The 19,358-nt window shown below is 36.2% G+C and overlaps 1 protein-coding gene across 15 annotated transcripts in view; it reads left to right on the top strand.

Moving 5' to 3' along the window:
• Window positions 1-19,358, top strand: part of EPB41L2 (erythrocyte membrane protein band 4.1 like 2) — a 111,462-nt gene that overhangs the window by 51,925 nt on the left and 40,179 nt on the right. For 14 of the 15 annotated variants that reach the window (XM_039707793.1, XM_039707799.1, XM_039707794.1 and 11 more), the window contains exons 5-6: window positions 10,806-10,910; window positions 15,465-15,507. In XM_039707793.1, coding sequence (XP_039563727.1) covers window positions 10,806-10,910; window positions 15,465-15,507 — 148 coding nt within the window. Of the gene's footprint in view, window positions 1-10,805; window positions 10,911-15,464; window positions 15,508-18,562; window positions 18,612-19,358 lie in introns of those variants that run through there. The other variant, XM_039707800.1, reaches the window with a different exon arrangement.

Genomic DNA, 19,358 nt, shown 5'->3' on the forward strand with positions numbered 1-19,358 from the left:
GTATGGCCCTTTTAGCCAATATGGTTAGATCTCACTTACTTTTTGCTTGTAGAAAAAAGCAGTTGCATGAAATCTCACCCGTTTGTAATGGTTGTACAAGTACCTGTTTTACCCTGGGGTTTTTTAGTGGGATTTTTATTTTTTTGGATTAGCTTTTTGGTTTTTTGTTGTTGTTGTTTTGTTTTGTTTTTTTAAAGATGAATCCCTAAGTAATTGAGATCTCTTAGGCTTGTTCTGCACTTGTACAATTGCAAGCCTGCACTTTAAGACTTCATACTGTCTGGAAGGGCAGATGAGTTCAGGTATAATATCCCTAGCATTTCCTATTAACAGATTCTAAAATAGCAGCTTTTCTGTTACTGCTCATTGAATTCCATGATATATGCCAGTTGTTTAGTCTGACGCCTCTTTCTTCATTTCCTTCTGTTTTCCCTTCTTTTAAAAAGCAGCATCTAGATTGAGATGCTAGATGAAGAATCCTGACAGTTTTTTTTACTTTATTTCCATTCTGTTTTCTGTCCAACCTGTTCATAATTTTTCCTGAGAGAACAGAATATCCACTGACAATAGTCTGTGGGCTTAGGAAGAAATGCCATTTCAGTAGACCAGAAACTGCTCTCTAAACTCCTGTCCACGTGATGGTTAGATTTCTATCCTGCTTATATTCCCTTTTGCTTTGTGAGCTTAATTTAGTTTTAGACATATTTGTGGTTATGCTTCTTCAGCTCCAGTGATTTAAAACATTTCAACATACTTAATTTTTCATAACATGATTTTGAATAGGGAAAGAAGGAAACCTTGTTTCATATAATGTCTTGTACAAAACCCAGTTTTTGCACATACAAAACCACCCCTTCCCCACTTTCCATTCCCCTCCAGCACTAAAGCCAATTTTGTTTCTTATTTTGCAAAGTAACATTTAGTACATATTAAATTAGAAGAACTTCTCAAAGATGACTGAAATAGGGGTTTTTTCAAGCTTAAAAAATTGATATTTAAATTCCGGAAAATATTGGTGAGCTTTTACAGAATATGTAAAACAGTTGTATTAGAAAAGAGGAGGCTACAGTTTTTGCTTAAGGTTGGTGTTTAATGACAGTTCATCTGGAATTGGGTTTTTTAAAAATGTATCATCTCTGAGACTTAGACTAGGCAGCAAAAGCTCTGTAGAGATTTTTCTGAACCAAGCTCTCCATGCTCCACTAAACATTTCTAGAAATTTAATGTTTACCAAGTGACAAGTGGATATACTAACTTGCTGTGAATTGAGTTCAGCTATATTCTGAAACATTTCAGTTCCATAGTATGAATCTGAGACAGGCAGAGGGATTAGTTTAAGTGAGTTGGTGAAGTCCTGTAATTGTAATGTGGCTGAAGCAAATTGGTGTCTGTTGACATACTTGTTTTCTGTCCTGGCTACCACAGATTGGGTCTTGTAATAATAATCTTTATTTTCTGAAGGATCTTCTTGTCTTGGTATGGCAAGATCCCTATAAGCAAGAGGTTAATGCTGCGTTATTGTCAGCTGAAAAAGACATGGGGTTTTTTTTGGTGGGTTTTTTGTTTGTTTATTTTTTTTTTTTATTTTTTTGTACTCTCATCTTCAGATGGGAGTTTTTCAAGCAAATATATGTAAGAAATTGAATATATATGTACTATTTAAGAAAAAAATTACAAACCAGCAAAAATTGCAATCCAGTTTAATGTTTAATTACAGCACTAAAAATTTGCATGTATGTGCATTTTATTCTAACTTGAACTAGATCAGTTTATTTTGAATGAATTAGGTACATGTGCAAACTTAACATCTATTATAAAATTATCTATTATATAAAATTATATATCTATTATATAAACATATTATATATATATTTTGTATATTATATTAAATTATCTATTATTAATAAAAAGGGATTTATTACAATTTAAAGTCTAGTTAATATGAAGTTGCTGTAACTTCTGCCTAATGAGACAATTTCTTGGAATCTATACTGAGTTAAAGCACCTTTTGGAAAAAAGAAGTATATGTGACATACAAGTTGCATTGAGAAATATATCAGAGTGAACAAAAGCCAGTTTCTGTGACAAAATATTCTGAAAGTGAATTCCTGTGGTGAATGTTACAGAATAGAAACGGGTGGGAAGTGCTCAGTTGGGAAGAATATAGCTTTAAAATGTTGAGATAGTATACTTATATATGAAATTGCAGGGGAAAAAAAGAAAAATTCACTCCTGGAGAATTAGCATGTTTATAATGGGATATTAAAACATCTTTTCAAATGACTGTAATTTGATGCTGTTCTTCCGTAGTTCAGAATTTGTTATTAAATATTGCTGTAAGACTACAGGTACATTTGAACCTTTCTTTGTTTCTTTGCCACTTGGGTTTTACGTATTGGTAATTTAAGTTCTTTTTTGCAGCCACCTAGTATTATTTGACAGTGGAGTTATTTCTTCTGGCTTGTTTTTGCATGTCTTTCCCATTGCCCCAGGCATGCCTGACATGGTTGATCTTTAGATTTCAGTATAAAGAAAATCTCAGATGTTTGTCTTTTTTGATGTTACTTTGTAAATTGATTTATCATCTCTGAGTGTCATCTATTCTTTTCCCTGAGAACTCTTTATTTTGCCTTAATAGATCTTCTGAGTGATATGAACTTGACAGTTTGAACTTAAAGTGAATAATTCTTTATCTGTGGAACTGTTTGAACAGATATTTCAGTTTCTTTTGTGATTATTTCTTTTTATTTCTCACCTGTCTTTGTACTTTCATTACTTTTGAAGATGCAAATTTGAAGGACCTGGTTTGTAATCTTTCTGGAGTATAGCTTCTCCAAATATCCTTGTGTGAATGCCAGTGTAGCTGCAACACATGAGGTACTCCACTGTTGCCTAGAGAAGTCCACGACTTGAGAGCTAAACCTTGTGCTAGGTGAAACCTGTTCATCAGTTCTTTGTAATTTGAAATTCTCACTGTAGTGTTTTGCGGTTTTTCATCTTTCCCAGAAATGAACTGCATTCAGTTCACCAAGGCAGAGATGCTGATTTTAATCTTTCACGGTTGATAAAATGTGGTCTGTAAATAATTACTCTGCATCTTGGCTACTTGCTCTGGGGAACTAAAATTTGAGTGGGAGTAGTATTATGAACATTTGTACCAGTCACTCTTCAAACTTGCTTTATATTGTTATTTTGGAACCTGTAAAGTTTTATAAGGCAGAAAAATATCCTCCATTACAATGTTATATTAAATTCCTTTAGTATTTTACTTCCTGAAGTCCATAGGTTCCATATTAATATAATTGATTGATTTTCTGTGCTCTGTTGCTTTAAAAGAATCTTCTGAAATAAATCACAAAATAATATTGCAGGCAAGTACTTTACTAAACAACAGGAGTTACATGTACACAATATGTGCATTCATAGAGCATGAGCAATTAATTTAATTATTTTAAGCTTAAAACTATTGTAACTCTTAAAGATAACACCTATTTAGCCTAAGAATCTTCAGAGTAATATGTGAATACCTGGAGAGATGGAAAGAGGAAGAAGCTATTGTTGAATAGTTCAGGAGGAGCATGACTTAAAACAGCTTTCACAGGCTGTGTATTGTTAAAAAACTTGCAGTTTCCTTTCATTACTTTAAAGAGAGTTAAAGGAATAACAGCCTGTAAGTTTATGACACACAGTTCTCAAGGTACTGAGGATGAAAGTTAATGAGTGGTATTTGCCAAAGACTGTGACTGAACATTTGTGCTTGCTTGAAATGACAGAACCATATTAAAGGATAAAATGACCTTGGTTCATGATTCAGTATTGTAATATTTGAGATGTAATGGCAGTTGAGTTTTAATAGCTTGAATGTGCAGACTATTGGAATATTTTAAGACTTAATTTTTAGGAGCAATTTAAATTTTTTAACACAGTGCAAATGATGTAATTTTGACCTACTCATTTCCTGATAATTGATCTCTGTGGGAGGTACAAATTACTAATATGTTACTGTGAACTACTTGTATCTCTTGCTTTTGTGGAGGAAATAAACTTGCTTTTTTCTTCTCATTCTGTGCTTTTCTAGAGAGTTGTGAAGAAATTCCGTCACTGAATTTGGGATCTGCAGTAAGGATTAGTTTAGATTTTCTGTTTGAAATATAAACTGTGTTTTAATAGAGAATAACAGTTCAAAGAAACAAAAAGAAGTGCTAAGTGCATAATGATTGCTAGTTAGAAGCAAACGAAGATCTTATTTGGTCTGTTTACTGCATTCAGTCAGTGGTCTAATTAAATATTTATGACAAAAGGCATTTAAAGGATGCCAGCACTGACCGTATTTTATGCACGTATGAACAAGTGAAATATATCAGAGTTGACACAGACTCTGTGGTTACTTACAGTTTGCTAATACAAAGTAAAAATATGTTTGCTCAATGTACAATTAAGATCAGTCTTTAACCCTGAATTAAGAAAACTCTGAATGAAGCTGATAAGGAACAGATGTTTAATTGTAGCTGAGTTTTGATTTGCAAATCTTTTTCTGACTGCTCAGATGTCTAGTCTAGGTTTATTCAAGTACTAAGTGGTCTGTTTAAAGTATGACATCTTTTATTTAGAAAAAGGAAAATAGGGATGATGTTAAATTTGACACATTCTTAAAATATTTGTCTAGATTCAACAGACACCACTGAAAGTAATGTTTATAAGTGAAGTCACCTCAGTCCCTGGGGATTTTTTGCCTTGTTCTGCACCATTGAGCACGGCTCCTTGCCAAGGGCTTCTTTGGGCCATTCTGCCTGTGTTCTCTCCTGCTGCTTTTGTGCCTCCAAGGCACCACTCATGCCCTTCCTCTCTGCCTTTCTTTGCCACTCCAAGTGTGTAGCAGGAGTGAACTCCTGTATCCCCTTGTTTTGGTTTTCCCCAGGGTTCTTGTTTGTACAAGGTACTCTGGTTTGCTGCAACATCAGGAGCTGGAACTTTACAGCTCTCCCTGCATGAAATACAAGTGCAGGCCAGGCATGAGAGCACTTTTCATGCATCACTGGCCAGGAAGCACAGCAAAGCAATTTTTTGCGGCCAAAAAACTTGCTTGTCATCGATATGCATCATACTTTTGAAAACAACCCAGGCTGTTGCACATCGCCTCCTCTTTTGTGTGTGACCAGTACCAATCCTTATTCTTCAAGTCTTAGGCAACAGGGAGTGCCTTGTTCATATTCCAACTTCTCCTTTCTGTGGTCTTGCCTTTGCTAGGCTGCAAAGGATGTTTTGGTTTTTTAAACAAAACTGAGGAATGCTTTAGCCTGGGCCTGGCTACAGAATTGCAATGTGTTAATGCCTCTGAGCACTGGGTCTTAAACCGATTCAGAAAAATAAAATGAAATTGAATCTTTTTTCCTCCTGTAAATATGTGACTTTGAAAATGTTTTTGGAGCTGAAAAAATCCTGGCATTTCAGGCAAATACCAGTCTCATAGTTACTCAGGTTCTGGGTACTGCTCCTGTGCTTGCCTGTAGACACTTGTGGTTAGCCACTTTGGAGATGGACCCTCACTCTGATGGGGAACTGTTGTTCTCAGATGTAATAAAATTATTTATTACATTTCTCTAAGGAAAATGGCTCAATAATTTCTGAAAATGAGTATAAGAAGAAAAAAAATCTCTGGGGAAATAATAGGTATTGAACAATTCAAAAAGTCACGCCATTTGGAAGCGTGTCCTGCATTTGGCGAAGAGTTTGATATCTGAAGAGATATGTGGAATTCTGTCATTCTGTGGAAACTCAGATTAACTGAATAAATACAGGGAACTTAAAAACTGTACTTGACTTGTTTTTGTTTGCTTACCCCCCCCCCCCCAAAAAAAAAAAATTTTTCAAATCGTTTAATTAGCTTGAGATAATCCACACCTCTCATACCCTCAGACAGTAAATGTCTCCTTCCCAGATAGAGACATTCAATGCCTAGGCTGGGACATAATTGCCCATTCAGTCCTTTCTTGCTAGTGCAGGGCTGGGAAGAAGTGTTGAGATTTCCCCCTGCCTGTACTGCTACAGAAATGAGAAGGAAGGAATAGGATAGATTGTTTCAGGTGGAAAGGACCTCCAGTGGTCATCGAGTTCAGCTGCCTGATGACCAACCCTTTAAGGGTAAGGAAGCACCCATGCCACAAGGGCTGACCTAAAGGTCTTGTCCAAATGACTTTTAAACACTGAAATGCTTGGGGCATCAGCCACCTCCTAGGAAGCTATTACACTGGTTGATCACCCTTGTGGTAAAGAAATGCTTCCTAATGTCACATCTAAACCTTCCCTGGTGCAGCTTTGACCTGTTTTCACATGTCCTATTACTGATCACAGGGAGAAGAGCTCAGCATCTGCTTCTTTACCTTCTTCAGGAAGCTGTAGGGAGCAATGAGGCCACCCCTCAGCCTCCTTTTTTCTAACATAGACAAGCCCAAAGTCCTAAGGCAGTCCTCATAGGACATTCCTTCCAGCCGTTTCCCCAGCTTTGTTATTGCCTTCTGGACATATTCAGGGACCTTCACATCCTTCTTAATTTGTGGGCCCCAGAACTGCTCACAGTAGTTGAGGTGTGGGTTTACTAGAGCTGAGTGCAGCAGGATAATCACCTCTTTTATCTGAATAGTTGAACACAGGGTTTGATGCATCCCAGGATGGGATTTGCCCTCCTGGCTGCCTGGGCTCTCCCTACTGGCTCACACTGAGCTGCTGCTGACCAGCACTCCTAGATCCATTTCTGCAGGGCTGGTTTCCAGCCACTCCTCTCCCCGTTTATACCTGTGCCCAGCATTTCTGTCCCAGGTACAGAATCTGGCATTTGCTAAACTTTAGGCCACTGACTGCCCTGTGCTCTGATCTATCCCCATTGTACTGTAGGGTTTCTCATCCCTTAAGGGAGTGAGTAGTACCTTCCACTTGAGTATCACCAGCAAACTTGCTAATGGTACATTCAACTCCTGCATGCCTATCATAGATAAATGTATTGAACAGAACTGGTAGCTGTGAATGTTTATATTGCATCAGTAGTTGGCAGCTCTTATAAAGCCAAACAGATCCATGATATCCTAATTCCCAGTTGCATAGAAATTTCCATTGTGTATGTCAGCTGCAATTGCTTTGCTCTGGTTTGCTCTTTTTTTGAGAAGGATGTAAAGGACAGGAAAATGCTACCTCTAGTTTTATGAGGTGGTTGTATTATGAGGTGGCATCTGCAGAGTCTAAATACAGGCTTGAAATTGGTACTAGAATAACCTTGGTTACATGTGTTCTTTTTATGTTCTCACTTAAAAGCAAGCATAACTTGGCAGCAATACAGAATACTGCTGATCTGAGTACTCTTGTGTTTTAAACTGCTGGCTCTGTGAGCATCTCCTCCCTTCTCAGCCTTTTGGTTGAATGTGCTCCTCTTCTTGTGGAAGCAAGGATGGACTTTCACTGGCATTTCTGCATCATAATTTGGAACATGAATATTTGTTGTGCTATAAACACATAAACATATATATGGATGTGTAAATGTATACTTATGCATAGGAATAATAAGAATATTGATTTTAATTTACACATTGGTTGTGACTATCAGTTGACACCTCAAACACCTGGTAGAAAAGGAAATTAAATCTTTTTTTGAAACATAACAAACTGTGCAAACCATGATGCTGCCTTCTTAAAAGTGCCCTGCTCTATTAAAATATTTATAGTTTCTGAACTGACTGGATCACAATAGTTAACTTCATGTTTAAAGACATTCTACTAGGAACATGAATTTTTCCAGAAAAGTTATGTTATCATGTAATTTAAACTGTGTAGTAATGCCTGTCCCCAAATGGCTTACAAAGAAATTGCACTTGAAAAGTTTGGTTTTGCAAATTAAATATTCTTTTAGATTTTTAAAACTATATCACTATATCGTTCTCTCTCTATACACACACACACACATATATATATATATGAAATAACAGAGTCTTTCAATTCTGCAAGTAGGATCTTATAATGAAGACCATTACTCGTACTGAGAGGCTTCTTATGCTTTTGAATCCATAACAGAGCTCTATAAATACTGGTTGCTGATGGCATAATGTCTTTTCATTTTGCTGCTGTCTAGAATGTAGACTCACAAACTTGGGCTTTGTGACATGGTAGTGTTTTTCATTATGTGAAAGAACATGCACTGACAAAAAGATGTTAAAAGATACAGTGGGCACTGCTTAGTGTATCCAAGCTCTTTGTTTATTATGACTTCCTAATAAGAAGCTGTTTAATATATTTTCAGTTATACTTGCAATATATTTCCTGTAGATTTGCCTGCTTTATGTTTCTAGATGTCAAAGACTTGATATTAACTGTGGATTTTAGTATATAAACTTTATAAAAAGCATCTGATTTCAGAGGTGGGCTTGATATGACAGCATATATTATTTTGCACTAATCTATAGATTGCCTTTACTGAAATGTGTATAACTCAAACTTGCATTTGCAAGATATGACCTGCATGTCAACTTTGGAAAAAAATTGGTATCTATTACATGCGTCTAAGATTCTTTGAACTCTCTCTTGCTTATATTTTTTCTGCTTTCAATTTACTGCTTCTCTATATTGGTGATTTTTCTTATTAAGCTGAAGGTGAATCTGTCAAGAAAATTAAGTGGTTACTTCAGATGCCTAGAGGAAGTAGTCATCTTTCTTGAGGAGTAAAGTTTTTTGAAAGTATGAAACAGACTGAAAATTCCCTGCTTCCCATTTCAGAAGTCACTCTGACTTCTACTTTCTTGATATAGCCTTGCTACTTGGGCTACTAAATGTGGTTGTTTTAGAAACTGTGAAAGCTTTCTGATCTTCCTGAGTAGAATGGCTGCTGGACAATGCGATTTTGAATAAATCTCTGGATTCTTGGGGAATAAATCAACAATGCCTTCACTCTTTGCTCAGTGCATACCTTCTTTTCTCCCCTCTCCCTTTGGCCTTTGCCGAGCTGCGGGAGTGCCGGAATGGGGCCCGGGGAGTGCCCGCCACAGTCTGCAGGGACAATGGCCACAGTGTCACCCAGGCCTACACAGGGGCTGCCGATGGCGTTTCTGTGGAATGGCAGTGGTGTGTGGCATCTGCTGAAATCTGTAGGATAAGCAAATGCAAAAATTCCTATAAGCTGGCAGGCCTTTGAAAAGGCCATGTTGTGGCCTCTATGGTAAATGCCACAAATAGCAGAGCTGTCTTGAAGGAGTTGGTTCAAACTGGAGGCTGCATGCCAGTCATGGTCAGATTTGAACTGTGGAAAGAACTTCTCATCTTCCCACCCCTGAGCATGTGGTGTGAGCCATCTGCTCTGAATCTTTGTCTCCTGTCAGCAGGAGACAAAGATTTGCCTTAAAACCTGGCACACAGAAGTAGAGCCTGTTTTCATTACTGGCACTACAGACATAGGAATGTTTACATTCCCAGTTTCAGGTACAAGAATCACAGAATGATGGAGTGGTCTGGGTTGGCAGGTTCCTTAAAGAACTTCTAGTTTTTAAACCCCCTGCTTAGGCCAGGACACCTTTCACCTGGGCAGGTTGCTCAGAGCCCCATCAAAACTGGCCTTGAACATTTCCGCGGTTGGGACATCCACAGCTTCACTGAGCAACCTGTTCCAGTGCCTCACCACCTTCACAGTAAAAGATTTCTTTCTAATACCTAATCTGCACCTACTCTCTTTAAAGCCTTTATCTCTTGTCCTGGCACTACATACCCTTTCCTTCCCTTCTCTCTTAAGCCCCCTTTAGATACTGGAAGGCTTCTGGAAAGGTCACAAGAAGAACAGATCAGACTTAGGTACTGACTGCCATTTGCTTCAGCTCTAGTAATACTGAGCTCACCAAGTGATCTTGAAAGTGGCCATTTTAAAATGCTTTTTAAGACTATGATAAAATGATGATCAGTCTTCAATTACTATATTTATAAAAGAGCAGACTGTGATATGTAAAGTAACCTCAAATAAAACCATCAGGTTTTTTTCTTTTGTTACTGACTTCCAAAATAATATTTTTTTGAAAAATAAACTTCTTGAAGATTTATTATTATTTATCTAATGAAATTTTGGGTACTGAAATTCCAGAAATACATGGATAGAAAGCAGCCATCTTATTTTCTGCCCCTCGAAACAAACCACTGCAGGATACAGACAACTATACATGTTGCATTATGTTCAGCTTCTGCTTCCTTGCTGCTTCTGCTGATCTGAGCATCAGCTCTTAGTGGTCTGCTTGTTCTTTTTGTCTTTTGAAGATAACACAGTTTATTTTTCAGTACAGTCATATAATGGGATTAATCAGCCACTGAGATGTATACCAAAACGATAAAAATGCTAAAGTTAACATTGTAGAAACCATATTAATTTTTAGAAGATAATAGAGAAAAAGTTGTCTCACATAAAGAAGCCTTCTGCTATTTAAAAAATAAAAATCCAGAAAAAACAAGACTAGTGACACATAATAGTGCAAAATATTTAAATTTTTCAGGTACTGAATTTTCCTTGTGTACTTATGTTGTTTTTGTTTCGGGTTTTTTTCTGGTGTATTGAATAAAACATTGAAATTTCTCTTTTTTTTTCAAGGATATGTATAGATTTGAAATATGGTGAACAGTCGGTGTAAGAAAGCTTGTAGTTTTATAATCTGCTGTATGTATGTTTTAAATTTTCCTGAATAATATCTTTGAATAACAGCACCTGTTGTTAAGGACCATACTGATTTACTTATCTTAATTTTCTCTTTTTTTTTTTTTTTTGCTTCTTTTCCTACCCTCCCACCACTCAGAAAAGAGCAAGAGGACAAGTGCTGTTTGATAAAGTATGTGAACACCTCAATTTACTGGAAAAGGACTATTTTGGGCTGTTGTTTTATGAGAATTCGGAGCAGAAGGTAAGCCTCTATGAGGGTTTTGTTTGTTTTTCATCACTGCCACTCACTTCAATAGTTCAGTGAGGTATATTATATTAAATGTTTACCATTTCAAACACTTCAGTAAATTTTGCAGCCTTTTCCCATAGATGTGTAAGAATGCTTTGTTTGTGAGCATGAAAGGAATCTAGCCCATAAGTCTGTTACAACTAAGCCTTTGAGTTCCGTTATTATTAATTTTAAGTTTAAAGAAAATCTTTAGCCTTTGTAAAGAGGCTGAAGCTGGTCCATCACTGGTATTGGATGCCAATTTTACAAATGAATGGCATTTGAGATGACTGCATTTGAAAGGATTTCTTAAATACCATTTGGTAACTTCCATCTTCTTTTGCACTTGCTTTTTTGTTGGGTGGTTGAGCGTATCTAGATTGCTCAGCTGAAGAAAATATTAAATCAGTCAGTGGCAAGTGCTCCATTAAGTACCAAAACCCAATTTATCTTTTTAACATCTTAACATTTACAATTTTGGGCTGGACTGCCTGTTGCTTTCTCCATGAACTAAAGATTTATGTGTTGTTATGTGTTTTCATCTTTTTCTTCAGAAAAAAATCAGATGAATAATTGCAACGTGAAACTGGGAAAATTGCATTTATTTTAATCTGAATTTGTAGTAAAAGCTTCATTACATCATACTGCATCTAAAAGTTATTGCTTTTTTTTCTGTCATCTTCCTTTTAACACTATTAAAAAAAATAGTGTAATTTCATTATCTGAATAAATCTGAATTTTTGACAGCTTCCATTCTGATAAAGCTCTTTACTAGAGTTAGTTGCTTTGGTGCAAAGCTTTCTGTGTAGTATTGAACAAAATACTCAATTCCTCTATATTAAAAATCCCCATATACAGAATGAGCTTGTTATATAATTACTTAGATACTTAATTTTTGTTCTTGATTTCTAAACCATTTCCAGACATAAGAACTTTGATGTCATGATGAAGAACATCTCTGTTGATCTTCTCATTAATATAATAATCTTATTTGTTATTTTCACTTGTTGCTTTATTTGTGCTTCTCACTATTGAAAAACTGTACTGTATATACACAACAAAATAACATCAAACAGCACTCTGATCTCTGGCAAGAGAGAAAAGGTCTAATACTAGACCTGGGATCCTTGGCCTCTACCAGAAAATAGCCCACTGAGTAGATTCTGGGAGGTAAAATAGGGAGCTTCGGGTTTTTGGAAGTTGAGCAATAAAGTCTGGATTGGTGTACAGTTATGTCGTTTTTTGGGGGAGCCCACTGAGTAGATTCTGGGAGGTAAAATAGGGAGCTTCGGGTTTTTGGAAATTGAGCAATAAAGTCTGGATTGGTGTACGGTCATGTCGTTTTTTTGGGGTTTTTTTCCCTCCTCTTTTTTTTTCTTTTTCTTTCCTCTCGTTAGACTAAGACTTTCTTGGTATTCTTCAGTCATTGGAATAGAGAAACTGAGGTCCACTCTTTAGAAAGACTCCATCTGTTTTATCTGGTTTTTCATATGTCTTTTTCCTTGGAGATTCTAAAAACTTGACTGGATATGAACCTGGGCAATGACCTAATTCAAAACTGGCTCTTGAATCACACTTGGACCAGTTATGTCCAGAGGTCTCTTTAAGTGTGAATGAGTCCTTGAATTCCTTATCTATTGACTGTGACGGTGGTACTCTAGCAACACTCATAAATATTTACATAAATTAAGAGGCATTTACATAAATTGAGAAATATCTGATAATGGGGTCCTTATTCAGAAGTAGAATAGATCACTTCTCACCTGAGTTATGGACAGCACCAGGTTTGTATTTAAAAACTTCTGGAGAAATCTGGTTCTTTTTGTTATGAAGACTAAACAACCTGAGTTGCTGGATTTTGTCTTCTTCATACCAATGCATTCCTAGTCTTATTTGGAGAAACTTAAAAAACCTCTTTCCTAGCAAATTTATGTTTCACATCTCCTACTTTCTCAGAACTTTTGCTGGGTTTAGGGCCCTCTTTTTTGTTCACCTCTGTATTGAGTTACTTTTTAATTTTGGTACCGGATCTTTTTTTTTCCAGTTATTACTGTTGCCTTTTTAGATTAAAATGCCACAAATCCCTGCCCTCCAGGCCAGTCAGTACTAAATGCTGAATGATGTGTTTTTCCCTTTCTTGTGCACTCATCACAGCCACTCATTTATGAGCCAGCTGTTGAATGCGACGGCAGCTGTGGCGCGTGGCAACTGAATGCCAGGCACTCTGTTGAATTAGAGCTGCTCCCCAATGCACCATCGGGGTACCATTGGAGGAGGAGTCCCATTAACTCTTCTCCATGGGCGTTCTGTGCAGCTGGGAGAGAGGTGATGGCTTCCAATCAGACTGATTTTTGTTAGCTTTAATACACATTTTAAAACTACTTAGGACAAATTAGTAATTAATGATTTCTTTCATTTTTTGCAAATGTTAAATTTATTAGCCTGAAGTTTAGTTAGAGATTTTGTTGCATTGCACCCTCAGAAGTTCATGAATGCTCCATTCACACTGTAATTGGTCTGTAGAAGTGTTAGAAAGCTCCTGCTCTTATGTTTTGGGTGCCAGCTGGAAATGCTGCTTTTCTGGATTTGTACAAAATACTTTTGTACTGGTAGAGAACATTTTGTTCTTCGACAATACATTACTTTGTCTCATCTATAACCTTACCATTCACAAACTAAACAAATAGATGTCTGCCTACTAGACAGTAGTAGTATGTATACGCTTTGTCTTTTGTTTTAAAAGACAGACCTGTCTATTCTGCATTAAGAGCTCTAATTTAGGGTAGATTCTTTTGTGGTGTTTGTTTTTATCCATGACAAACGCACAGATGCAAAAAAAAACCCCACCCCTGTAATTGTGCCTATAAATGGAATATCAGCATCTGATTTTATTTGGCAGAGCAGTAATGAAAGTTGGTGGCTAAGTCTGCTTCCAATAAGCTTATTTCAGGCATGGAAAAATCAGAAAATGAACTGTGTAACTTGTGTAAAGAAGGGATTATTCTTATCATCTTGCAGCATAGTTTGTATTGTATGTTCTTTTCTCCTACTTTGTAGTGATAAAAGATGAAGCACTGAAAGTATTATGTACTCAGAAATCCTATTTTTCTGTTGTAGTTTATTTACTTGATGCTGTGTCTAAAATGTAAGGATTTAAGATGCTTCTAGTTATTGTAGTTGCAAGAATATGGCTGTGGGTAATTTCAGAATGGAATCCTTCCCAGAACGGAAAACCTCGGATGATAGCTCTAGCTGAAGTGAGTCTCAGTTAAAATTATTTGAAGACTTACATGTCTTCCAGGGCCTTGTCATGTCAAGGTTCTTCTAACAGAAAGCAATTTTTCTGACTTGAGCAGTATAAATGGTATCCAGGATTTTGGAGAAGTGCTTTCTAACTCTTCCTTTGTAAAAATGTTATGGACTTTGCCTTCTCTGGAAAAATTGTCATAGCTATGGAAAAGTAGAGATCACAGATAAAGCAAGAAATGTGAAATTATTGTCTTTTTTTAAAACATTACAATTGTAATAAATTATAAAAATGGGGTTTTGATTTTAATTTGTAAATAATATTAATCTAATATACACATGGTGCACTGGAGATGAAATCTACTCGGACCAAGCTTATTTACAACAGGCAACTTGGTGTGTTGGTCCATATTCATAGGAGACACGTTCTCTGTCAGCAGGGGTAATCTATGTTAAAGATTTGCACTGCTGCAGAAACGTAGTTCCACATCCTCCTAATTCACACAGATCTGTGAAACTAGACTAGCATTTTTGCCTTCTTGAAGGAAGATGGACTTTGGGTGCAAAAGCCCCCAATAGAGACTGAGGGATGTGGTATTGGGAAACATTGTTACATCTGGAATTTGTTTGCTACCACAGACTGAAAAAGGCGGGTCACATTATACCCAGGATGCTCTACTTTGCTAAGTTGGGTGAGAAACATTGGTAGAAATAAGTCTTTGGCAACATTTGTGCTGGCACTGAGGTATTCCCTTAGACATCAAAACTGCATGTACCTGCAGTGGCCTGTGAAAAAGCAGATGGCCTCACAAGGCAGTATCCAACTCTTCCCTGCATTTCACATCTGTCTGAAATGTTGCAAGACCTGCTATCAGGCTGGCTTTATGCATGTTTCTTCCATGAATGTGCTTGTGTGTGTGTGTGACCATGAGAAGAAAAGGTTCAAACTCAATGAACAAAAGTCTCAGTAATTATAGTTAAAAGCTTTATGTTCCTAGTCTCTTAACCTGTTTTTTTTTTTTTATTTTTTTTTAACATGTATAGGTAAAACTAGTGAAGAGGATTGTCTGAGTTACCAATGAATATATGTTACAGATTCCTTAGTTTCACTTCCAAAAGTTAATTTTTGGATGATCTGCCACAAAACAGTCTCTTTGCACGCATCAGTAGTAACTGAAATGTAAAAGCTAATTAATATGTTGCACAGATTATACCAAAGTATTTTTGGTATTGAGGATTTTAAATGCTGGCTGTCGTTTGCTTGTTCTTTTTTTTTTCCAGAACTGGCTAGATCCTTCGAAGGAAATTAAGAGACAAATTCGAAGTAAGTACTTCTATATTCAGATGTTATGCTCCTTTTTTTTCCTCACAGAAATATTCTTCATAAATTTAGTGGCCTGGATGTCAGTTGCTTATAGCTTTAAAATAATTTCTATCTGATAGTGATGTATTCACCTTAAAACAGGAAGCAAATCTTCTATTTCCATGTCCTGTCCAAGTAGGGGAGGTTAGCATTATGCTGTAGAACTTAATGATTACACTTTTTTACATGTTGTTAATATTACATTACTATATTATTATGATTAATCATTATATTATATTAGAAACTAATCAAATATATTAATGCTCAAAAAAATTCCCTTGTTTTGTGAGTAATAGCCGATAATTAATCGTTATATTATATTAGAAACTAATCAAATATATTAATGCCCCAAAAAATCCCTTCTTTTGTGAGTAATAGCCAATGTTTTTGCATCCTGAAACTGTAGATGTTTTTCAACTTTGTGCTGATGGTTGGTTGTTGGATGGAGAATGCGATCACGCAAAGCATGGTCATGATTGTTGTCATAGAACTTTCTTACTTTAAAGAATCACCAGAAGAATCTACAAAAAGAGAATTAATATGTTTTACAGAAAATGAATATTCTTCAGTACTGATCAGTCCACCATTGACTTTTTTGATAATGTCCATCATTTTCAGAATGGAGATGGAATAGAGAGCATAATCTTGGAACGTCTCACTACAGTACTTTTCAGACTGAATCTGCTTGAAATGCCTTTTTACTTGCTATACTTAGTACATGATGAGTAATTTATTTTACTCTGTTTGCATAAAGCTCTGTCAGAGCTCTTCACTAGCTAGGGAGTGTATGGAGAGTAAATCTAGGTGATACTCTGCTTGAGTCTGCATATCACAAAAGTAAGTGGTCATTAAAACATGCTAGACAGGTATGGAGAGTAAATCTAGGTGATACTCTGCTTGAGTCTGCATATCGCAAAATAAGTGGCCATTAAAACATGCTAGACAACCCCTGCCCTTACTGAAGTTATTGTCGTTGCCTTACTCATTTGTGGCCAAACTAGGGTTTTTGTTGTTTTGTTTTTAATGGAAACCTTTTGATAGTACCTGATAGAATAGTGGGGAGAAGAGGCTGATGATAATAGTTACAAGGCTAGACTTACAACATGAGAATTTAAGCTAGGAAACTGACCGTACTTGTAATTAAGAACAGCAATGTGTTATTTATAATGATAAATAGATGGTTTCTTTACTGCTGGTAACTCCACATTTTAAGGCAATACTCGTTTTTTCCAGAAGTCGTAGTGGTGTCAATTCCTTTTTCTTCACATCTTTGCCCATTGATGAAATCCATTAATAGGAAGGTGTGGTTTATATTCTCATTATAGAAATGGAAGTTACAGAAACATCCTTGGAAGCTGTTTTTTTGATCCAACATGCTCTTGTGTAAGCAAACTAGACCTATTAAAACAGTGAATGTACTAATATGCAAGTAGCACCCACACTTTTAATTGAGGAAAAGTTACTGGTAGTAGAACTTCTGCAGGTCTTCAGTGAAAATCTATTAGTTGTCCAAAGATGCAGGCTAAAGGCTGTTTGGTTTGGTTTTAATAAATGAAAAAAAGATGGAGGATGTTGATGCTTTTTGTATCAACTTTGCTGATTCAAATGTTGATATCTTTTTTGTATTCTGTAGCACTTTGCAGGCTAAAGGCTGTTTGGTTTGGTTTTAATAAATGAAAAAAGATGGAGGATGTTGATACCTTTTGTATCAACTTTGCTAATTCAAATGTTGATATCTTTTTGTATTCTGTAGCACTTTGCGTGCTATCTAGCCTACCAGTTAGTGTCACAAATTTGAAGTGTAAGAACTGACCTGAACATTTTTTGGATGCACTAGATGAAGTTCTTTTTAATACTGTATCATATGCACTACAGAAATATATGTTAAGGGGGTTTGATTTTCCATACAGCATGTAGACCTACATTTTATACTGGAGAGCAAGTTATTGTATAAGGAATCATGATGGGATGTTTTTTTCTTCTCTGGTCTGTAGTATTTCGAAGTTTAAAGGCATAATAAAATAAACAGTGAAGTAAGAACATGATTTAAAGGATTTTAAAATGGTGCTTGCTTACACCTATGTGCAAGTAATTAGTATAGTGTTAGCTGTGTTCCTCAGCATTAGTCTATTAAAGTTTCCAGAAATTGGAATCTTACTGCAGGCACATTTAATCCTCCAGCTACATAAGCATCAAGTAATGAAACTTTTTTCTTTTCAGACTTAATTCTAAATATATTTGTCTTTAATCAAGAATGGAAATCCTGTGTACAAAAACACTCATTAAATTTAAGATACCTGTAAAACTTATTAGTCCATTTGAAAGTTGAAAACGACCATTGATTAAATGAACTTTTCAATCTGAGATTAGCTCAGTTGGATAGAGCCTGGTGCTAAAAAAATCAAGCCAAGGTTGTGGGTTCAATCCCCTCCATGGGCCATTCACTTAAGAGCTGGGCTTTCTGATCTTTGTGGTTCCCTTCCAACTCTGAATATTTGGTGATTTCTTTTTCTCTTGTATGGCACAAACTGAAGCACTAACATGCTAGATAAGTATATTTGGACAAATACATTGATCTGAACACATAAAGGTGACACTTTCAGAAATGTAGTTCAACACACAGTTTGCAACATAATATTTATAATAATCTCTGTCTCTCTTAAATGTGAGCAACACGAATACTCTGCACATTGGGGATGTATGTGCCACCTGTGACTGGGAAAGATGAAATAAGAATCCTGTAGTCTCCCCCAAGTCATGTTCTGCAGGCTGTCTCTTGCTGTGACACAGTCCTCAGCCCCTCTGTGAGATCTCTTACTTGTACAGGTTGGCCTTTGGCTGGGCAATTATGTTGGATCTCAGCAATTACTGATGTTACTTCAGCTAATGAACATGATCCACAAATTACTGTCTCTGTTCTCAGGGCTACAAAGGTGACAAAAATCTTGTTTGCTTTCAGCCAGCCTGATCTCTTCAGGAAAGTGAATTCTTGACTTTTTTTAACTCATGTACTTGGCTATCCACTGGCATGTGTTAAAACCTCTAATTACTTCTTTCAGGGACAGGTAGGTAATTACATTTCTGTCACTATCTTTTTGAAAATTGGTACATCTCAAGTGGATTCAGGCTTTTTCAAAGCTGAGAAACACAGCTAGAATATTATGATGGTACAGGCAACAGCAAATTACCTTGAAATAGTCAAATCTTAGATTACACAGAGGGTGTGTTGGGTCACCCTTACATGAAATGCAATTTGAGAATTTATCTGTTTAAACCAAAGGTAATATTATGTCAATTTAATGTTTTTCTAACCTGCAGCATGGTTAGTATTTTTACTGCAAAAAATACTCCCACATCACATATTTTGTGTTCTGTATGTTGTAAGAAATGGAGAGAGTTCAGATGTTCTGAGGACAGAATAGGCTGGAGAACTAAGAGAAGTTTTAATTAATTAGGAAAGAGCTTGCGTTTTAGGTGCACAGCTCTGGCTGTCTGATTTTAATGCTTACAAATGTATGGGTATGCTCAGGCATCAAAATATGGTGGTCACTTCCTGCAGGTTCACTTTATTTTATATTCTTCTATTTTATATATATTTAGCTAGATATCTGTAAGAGTTGTAGCTACCTTTCATCTAAGCTGATTACACTAGAGTGTAGATTGTTATTATTGAAGAGAATTAAGTACCTGTGTCAAGAGAAGGGTTTCCTTGCAAAAGCGGACATACAAGAGATCATGAGTAAAAGCCAGAAAAAGCCTTTACTGGAAAAAAAAAACCCTCACTGATTTTTCCCAGTTTAAACGGGATGAAT

This window comes from Passer montanus, unplaced genomic scaffold (assembly GCF_014805655.1).
Source record: "Passer montanus isolate IOZ18808 unplaced genomic scaffold, ASM1480565v1 scaffold2, whole genome shotgun sequence".
Taxonomy (NCBI): domain Eukaryota; kingdom Metazoa; phylum Chordata; class Aves; order Passeriformes; family Passeridae; genus Passer; species Passer montanus.